Source organism: Pantherophis guttatus, chromosome 1, assembly GCF_059756535.1.
Source record: "Pantherophis guttatus breed Tessera chromosome 1, ASM5975653v1, whole genome shotgun sequence".
NCBI lineage: Eukaryota > Metazoa > Chordata > Lepidosauria > Squamata > Colubridae > Pantherophis > Pantherophis guttatus.
In genome coordinates, this window is record NC_142063.1 from 199,455,457 (window position 1) to 199,464,093 (window position 8,637).

At 40.2% G+C, this 8,637-nt stretch overlaps 1 protein-coding gene across 10 annotated transcripts in view; it reads left to right on the forward strand.

Annotated features, from left to right (window-relative positions):
- Positions 1 to 7,669, forward strand: part of PAK5 (p21 (RAC1) activated kinase 5) — a 149,641-nt gene extending 141,972 nt beyond the window's left edge. For all 10 annotated transcript variants that reach the window (XM_034432366.3, XM_034432367.3, XM_087882310.1 and 7 more), the window contains 3 exons: positions 1,099 to 1,224; positions 3,843 to 3,977; positions 4,951 to 7,669. In XM_034432366.3, coding sequence (XP_034288257.2) covers positions 1,099 to 1,224; positions 3,843 to 3,977; positions 4,951 to 5,106 — 417 coding nt within the window. In that variant the 3' untranslated portion in view covers positions 5,107 to 7,669. The remainder of the gene's footprint in view (positions 1 to 1,098; positions 1,225 to 3,842; positions 3,978 to 4,950) is intronic.
- The last annotated feature ends 968 nt before the right edge of the window (positions 7,670 to 8,637 follow it).

Consider the following 8,637-nt stretch of genomic DNA (forward strand, 5'->3'; position numbering starts at 1 on the left):
TTATGTTTCGCGAATCAATTTGCAAACCAAAAGGCAGTTATAAAGTGAAATTTGTATTTTCCTGAATTTTATGACACATTTTCTGCTGCTAGAACTACTAATTCTAGGAGCATGCAATTTGAAACCTAAATTGCGCATGGAGAGGAGTGGTAGGAAACATCCTGTCAAAATAATTCTTTCCACAAACTAGAGGAAAAGTTCCCTTAATAATAGTAAATGAGAGGTATGCAAGACAATGCAATTAAGTTTATAATCGGGCAGAAAGTATTGAAATTGTAGAAAATGAGCTGTTGATATAATTTAATTGGAAGGGAATACTACAGCCTAACAACTTTTATCATCGTCACCTAATTCCATTTGGTTCTTAGTAAACTGCTCCTTGTAGAGATGTGATGGCTCAGTGGCTAAGACGCTGAGCTTGTCGATCGAAAGGTCGGCAATTCAGCGGTTCGAATCTCTAGTGCCGCGTAACGGGGTGAGCTCCTGTTACTTGTCTCAGCTTCTGCCAACCTAGCAGTTAAAAAGCCCGTAAACAATGCAAGTAGAAAAATAGGGACCACCTTTGGTGGGAAGGTAACAGCGTTCCGTGCGCCTTTGGCGTTTAGTCATGCCAGCCACATGACCACGGAGACGTCTTCCGGACAGCGCTGGCTCTTCGGCTAAGAAACGGAGATGAGCACTGCCCCCTAGAGTAGGGAACAACTAGCACATATGTGCGAGGGGAACCTTTACCTTTACCTTTACCTAAACTGCTCTCTGAATACCTCACTGCTATTGGTTCCTGAAATAGTCTTCTGACAAGTGCTTCCTATTCTGCTTGGTAGAGGTAGCACAGAGAGGGGAAGAAAAAAAATATCCTTTTCAGCCCTGAAAATTTATCCAGGTGATACTTTTGTTCCATTAATTGCTGGTGGCCAATGCATCTAACCATGGTCAACGATTCCAGTTGATACAAAGTTTCTGTCCTACACTGGGAAAAAGGTTCCCCATCTAAATGTGTTAAACAACCCAAATTATGGGTCTGCTCAACAAATGGGAATACTATTCACTGTCCGCTTGTTTAATTTTGCACCGCATGATGTATTATTTATTGTTCAGATAAAGCTGTCGGACTTCGGATTCTGTGCCCAAGTTTCAAAAGATGTTCCAAAAAGAAAATCACTTGTTGGAACTCCATACTGGATGGCCCCTGAAGTGATTTCAAGATTGCCTTATGGAACCGAGGTAAGCAAAACAATGATTTTACTCCATTCAGCAACATAAATTATCTTTGGAAAACAATAATCTTCTTTAAAATATTTACTGCATTTATTTAAAGTTTAAATTCAGTTTGAACGTATTTCTTCCAGTCTGGATTCAGCCTGGAATATATTAATGAGATGCATTTGATTACACAATGATCTTTGGTGGGCTCAGGATGGAGGTAATGCATCCATCCTGGCTCCTCTTTGAGCTGTTGGTGACTTACAATATCATCAACAAGGGTATCTTTCTGGATGGACTCAGGGAGTTATGAGTAGGAGGCATGATGTTAAAGAACTTCCCTTCCTCCTTCCAGACTTGGGTCCGGATAGTGTTGGTTGGATGGAATTGGTCTAGAACTAGAATTGGACCATCTGGACTTAATCCAGAATGCAGTGACAGGGATAGTTATTTCATACATAACACCATTACTCTTACTATTCCACAAGGAAGACAATGAAAACCTGATTCTTTCCTTGGGGACTTGAGTCAGGATGATTCCAGAGAAGCACAACAAATTTGTGCTCTCTGATTGTCAATTAATGATAGGTTCTTGGTTTTTTGCTAGTAATTGCTAACGTTGTGTTTTGGTTTATTGTACATCACCCAGAGCCACATTCTTTGAACCAAACAGCTATATAAATGCTATATATAAATAAAAAACAAATAAGAAATAGTCTCTTTGAGCAGTTCCCATAACTTTGATAAAAATAAGATTGTCCTTCTGTTCACATGATATGTTTAACTTGGTTACTGAATTATTCATTTTCTGGCTTCATACAATACATTAATCCATAAAGAAACAAGCGGGCTTGAATTGCAGACACACATTCATGCACACAACCCCTGAACAAGGGTAAGGCTCACCAGGTTTACTTAGCATGATATATGAATGCATCTTCTAGGTCTTTATGTGACCAGGATCTGCATGTTGCGTGAGCACAGCCACTGTCTGAACAACATCACACAAAAGAAAAAAAAGAGCAGCTTGAAAGAGGCAGCGAATCAAGCAAATAGCCCTCAAAATTGCATAATAATTCTTAAAACGAACGGCTAAAATGATAACTCTTGGAGAAAGAAAAAGTTGAATATCCTGGTTTGCTAAAATAGGAAGTGCCTGTCTGTTGCAATGGTTGTTTTCAGGTGATTGTTGAAGAAGTGCAGGATCTGGTACAGAACATTATTTATAAGAAGAGTTGTAGTGAGCCCTTTTCCATCTCTTTCTGTGCTGCATTTTTGGGCCCATTCTGAGTTTTCAAAACAACTGATGTAATTAGACATATTGAGCATAACAGCAGACATTTCAATCTTTCCACAAAGAGAGGATTGTGTGAACTCATGATCTGTGCTATCACTGCAATGTCCCACAACTGCTATCACTGTTGTATGACAATCATTGCAAAAAAGACTCATAAGACTACTGTTTTGCTTTGTATTTTACTCCATCTTTCCTGGAAATAGAGCCTGCATGAAAAAAAAAATAGAAATTGCAAGTGCCTGTGATTTAACTTCAGCTTTACTAGTTTCAGGGTGGTATTTTACAACTAACTTTTAGATCTGACCCACTGTCAGTAAGAGCAGCATACAGAAAGCAATTAATCATACTCTCCATGATTCAGTGAGAGTTGACGATCATTGCTGTTCTCATTAAATAATTTGCAATGGTAGTTTGATTTGCTGGGGAGGGCTAAGTTCCTGAATTCCTTTGTTGATGTGCTTATCTTATGATGATCTCAGTAAAGTATTATTAGGCAGAACATAATCGGAAAAACTTCTAAATCCATTTTGGTGAGTCATTTATTCTTTAGAACAGCCAGCCTATCTTAAAATGGGCAATCTATGAAATATTAGTAGAACTCTCCAATTTGGACTGCAAACTCACCTAATTTCCAGACAGCAGCAAGGAGTTAGTATTTTCTGTAGCTAGTGGTTGCCAGGATCTTTGCAGCTGAAATCTGAGGGTCCTGCAAATTATGATAATAGCAATAACATTTATACTTATATACCGCTTCACAGTGCTTTGCAGCCCTTCTAAGGGTATATAGAATCAGCATATTGCCCCAACAATCTGGGTCCTCATTTTACAGACCTCAGAAGGATGGAAGGCTGAGTCAACCTTGAGCCAGTGAGATTCGAACTGCCGAAAGACTGGCAGTCAGCAGAATTTAGCCTGCAATACTGCATTTTAACCACTATGCCACCACAGCTCTTATGCTCCATCTAGGTTGGTGTTGGTTTTTGTTACCATAGAAAGACTTTCCAACACCAATCATGTGGACTTTTGAGATATGAGGACAATTAGTAATGGATAAATTTTATTTCCATAGTTAAACCTGCGCAAACAGGATTTTTAAGGTAACATTTTGGTAGAAAATGCTTTCAGGTGAGAAAACTAAGGCAATGTTAGCTACTGAAGTTAAACATATGGCCAATTTGAAATCAGATGTGTGTCGCCAGCATCTTAAGACAGAGCCCTGCAATGCCAACCACAAATTACCTCTCTCTTTTTTTTAAGGATAAAATAACAAGGAGAATTAAACATCAGTATAAGAGTATGTTTAATGCATCTTATTTGCACTGTAATTGGTTCTATGTTGCAGGTGGACATCTGGTCTCTTGGCATCATGGTGATAGAAATGATAGATGGGGAACCGCCTTATTTCAATGAGCCACCTCTCCAGGCCATGCGTAGAATCCGAGACAATGTACCACCAAGAGTGAAGGACCTACACAAGGTGGGAATGCTCACCTTTCCTTTGAATCTTGTGCTTATCGTTCGTCTCCAGCATCTTAGCTGAAATAGGTGGGGCTAACCTGAGGCCCCAGAACAACACCTAACCCCAAACTCACTGTTTATATTCCCAGAAGAGCTTCAACATGTAGACAACCAAGAACCGTTTCATGCAAACAGGATGAGACGGTGCAAGTTTCCTTTCTCCCCATGCACAAGATTATGTTGAGCCCATTTAGCTGTCTAAGTGTAGGCTTAAACTCATTTTAATCTCTGCATTAATTTATATTTCAGTAGGATATTTATATAGAATGTTCTGAGCAGAAACATTTGATATACCTGCATTTCTCCTTCCATTTAGCCATCACTCTTTTTCCTCTATGTTCTAAAAAAGGTGAACTATATGTAGCATTCAATTCTGTTAGCCATGCAAAACAGAAGATTAGGGTTTAAGGTTTAGGGTTTTGCATTGATATACTGTAATTATACTTTATATTCCCAGTTGTCCTATTGCTTATTGATAAAGAAAACAAACAATTTTTATACATAGAACTGCATTATCCCTGATAAGAATGTGTGCATGAATACTCCCCCTACCCCAATAGCATGCTTTGAATTAATAGCAGTTCCCCAAGAGGGTACAATTAAATAATAAAACCATACAAAAATTCAGAGTGAAAGTGAAGAGTTTCAGAAATATCAATCACATGCATTACATAAAATGGCAACAACAGCAGCAACTACTGTTGAAAAACACACATATGGACAATGCAGCATAGGTTCAACTCAAAGCTTGGGGAAACAGGTCTCCTGCTGGGGCCAGCTAAATTTCTCCCCATGTAAATCATTGTCATGGTATGATTGAGAGCAAGTGAATTATGGGTTAAATGAAAGCTGCTTTTGGCCTGCAAGCCCCAATCTTCTGAGGTGTGATTTAGATGTTAGTGTCCTCACAGTGTCATTTGGTCTTTTCCTAGGTTTCATCAGTTCTCCGTGGATTTTTAGACTTGATGCTGGTGAGGGAACCTTCACAGAGAGGATCAGCACAAGAACTCCTGAGGCACCCGTTTCTGAAACTGGCTGGGCCTCCATCTTGCATAGTGCCTCTCATGAGGCAATATCGGCACCACTAAATTCGGCTGCTTTTGTTCATTCGTTTATTTGTTTTCCAGGAAGCAATGAGGTTGGGCGCTGCCAAATCAGCAGCAAGCAGTAGTGATCCAGTGAGAAATATGCCACTGTTGACATGGCTCAGCACACCGTGAAAGCGTCACAGTGAAGATGTAGCTTGGCTAATTCCTGACAATGTCGACAGTTAGTGCTCCTGGGTGAAATGCAACCACAGTTGGATTTTTTTTGGCCTGAGTCAGAGCAAGAGGATTTGATTTTAAACCATCCCATTTGGGGTGAGGCAGGGGGAACTTCCAGCATTACCCCAATGGAAGGCCAAACTTTTATTGCAGATCAAAGGAGAACAACACTTCTGCTTCAAAAGAGACACTTTTTTTCCTGAATTTAAAAAAAAAGAAAAGAAAAACAACCCAAGAAGCACTTTTTATCTCAGTTAGAGCAGTGTGATGTATTTTGAAATGAATTTGTAATTTTCTGTACATTGCTTTTGATAATTTATGTACTTTGGTGTCATAGTTGCTAGTGGAAGTGATCGGTATTACTTAGCAAGTATTAGAGCGAGAGCTTTCCTACTTTTTTATCTCTTTTGAAGAGAAACAAACTTACATGCACACGCACACAAGTGCAGCTCGGAATGTTGATTAGATTTGCTTATCTGTGCCAGGCAAACATGGCTTCATTTTGCAAATGTTCAAATTGCTGGCCAATGCTGTATTCATTCCTCCATTCCTCCACAAAAATTTCAAGATTTCAGTGTTGTTTTGAAGCGATAAGCACCTGGAAAAATCTATTCATGCTTATGGAAAAGGTTGTGTCACAATTCTGTATTCATTGGATGAAAGTATCACGTCTTTTATGGTGGTAAGCATATGATCAGTTAAGAACAACAGAGGAGAAATCGGCTGATCAAGAAGAAGTTTGGTTGGCCACCAATAACTATGACATTTCTGGCTATGTACATTGAGCTTGAAATTACAACACACTTAAACAAGTCAGTGAAAGATCTAACAGTCACATTTACACTTGTTAAGCTTGCAGGCATTAACCTTTGTTAGTTTCTTTGTGAATGGGAGTTAGTTAATGAATCAGGTTAGTGCAGCCTATACTGAGTGACTTGTCCCATAGAGACCTAACTGCTCTGGATCAAAACTTGCGGGACTTGTATTCCAGCAATGGATTCAGCCAGAGCTAACATTGGATGGTGCCAGATTGAAAATGAGACCAGTTTGCAAAGCAGACCAGTGTCTGTATGGTGCTAGTTGGGGTTGCTTACTCCATATGACTTCAGCTGAGTGGTTATGCTTCCATCTGAATTCCAGAAGCCCTTCCTTGTCCTGTATTTATAAGTTTCCACCATGATTCACCATGTATCTGAGTGCCCGTCCCGGAGTTGGGGCAGAGCACTTAAGAGTATCATCCTTGCTGTCTGCAAACAGTGGCTTCATTACCAGTACTTCCTTGTGCCATCACACCACCCAAGTGGGAGTGCCTGGAACTACTGGTCTTTCTCTCCCTAAATTCTGTTCTGTCCCTTGTCCTTGTGGACTAACATCATGTCCTGTGACTTGAGGTCATCCAAGCAAATGCAGCTGCCATTGCATACTGTACTGAAAAGCCAGTATCTTCATCCATCTCTGGAATCTCTTAAAGTGGGACATTCCAAGGAGCTGATGCCTGTCCTTGTAGCTAGTCTTTAAGCTAGGCAGACCAAGGGCCTGACCTACATTCACATACCCTCGGAGGCTTCGCACACTTCCTAGTTTAGGCTACTGAATGAAGAAAGCTGTATAGCACAGAGCAGACTTTCATCGTTGCATTGCATCGCCCGCACTGCCCAACACTCTGAACTGCTCACAAGTTGTAAGTACATAAACTGGAGTTTAGCAGCGACAATAGTTCAGCACACTTGGGCTTGCACACACAGTAATGCCAGTTTTGAGTCTCCTTTTGTAGCTTCACGTGTGACAGACACCCCACTCAAGGCACCTGCGGGCAAGAGAATCTCTGCTTAGTCTTAGCAACATGGATATTGCTTCATTTGACTCCGTGCCAAGTCCAATGCCTCCCGTTTGTCTTCATTATTTTTATTCAGGCTTTAGAAGTCAACCACTAAGTGGGCGTTTTCTGAGTTTAAATCAAAGTGTTGTAAAATTTGGTTAATGTGTTTTGCCATACAGGAGAAAAAGCTGTCTAAATCCCTTTGAAATGTTAATTCAGCAATGGCAACTACAATTAATCTTATGTTGCTTGTTTGGTAGGTTTGCATGTTTACCATAGACCTGGAGAGATTTGCCTTTATTAAGTGCTCCATAATTATTTCAGTCAGTGGGAAGGAGTTATTTATTTATTCATTATGTATAACTTGAAAGCCATGTCTTTTCTAACTTGGATTTTGCTTTTCGTTTTGGGTTATTTTCACCTGATTTCACTTGAAGAAAACTGTCTGATCCTAAAACTGATGTCTCTGGATAGAGCATTTTGCATTGTGGTGGGCTTTCATTTTATCAGTAAGTTGGTTGATACCTATTGTAATAAAAGAGAAGCCAACCCAAAAGTTAGAAAGTTGCTGATTTGTGAGTGAGTGGTTAATGAAGATATATCTTTTTTTCCATTCTGTATATCGCTTTTTTAAAAATTCAAGTTGGAACCCCACATTACATCGTATACATTGATGCACTACTTTTCTTTGAATGTACATTCAGTCCCAAGCTCTTTTCGTTAAGAGGTGCATAGAATTAAGGCACTATCCTTAGTACATTTTGGATTGGGGTGGGGGGGGGGAGAGACGGGGGAAACAACATTTTGCTTCCCAGTAATCTTTTGATGGGAGGAGGCAAAGAAAGGAGGTTGTCATAATGCAAAAATGAATAGTATTACATGGTACAGTAGACAGGATTGGGGTTTCCTTCTGTGGATGGAGTGGAGTCTATTTTAAGAGGGAATCCATTTTAAGGTTTACACAAGTTATCATTTCTTTCCCATTAAAAATGGTGTGAATATATGGTGGCGCAGTGATTAGGATGCAGGCCAATTCTGCCGACTGCCAGCAGTTCGATTCTCACCAGGCTCAAGATTGACTCAGCCTTCCATCCTTCCAAGGTGGGTATAACGAGGACCCAGATTGTTAGGGGCAATAGGTTGAGTCTGTAAACCACTTAGTGAGAACTGTAAAGCAATATGAGGTGGTATATAGTCTAAGTGCTATTGCTAATTATATTTATTTATACCTGTATACAATGTAAAGGAGGGATGCGGTGGCTCAGTGGCTAAGGCACTGAGCTTGTTGATCGAAAGGTCGGCAGTTCAGCAGTTCAAAACCCTAGCACCGCATAACGGGGTGAGGTCCCGTTACTTGTCCCAGCTTCTCCCAACCTAGCAGTTCGAAAGCACATAAAAAATGCAAGTAGAAAAATAGGGACCACCTTTGGTGGGAAGGTAACAGCGTTCTGTGTGCCTTTGGCGTTTAGTCATGCTGGCCACATGACTACAGAGACGTCTTCGGTCAGTGCTGGCTCTTTCGTTTTGAAACAGAG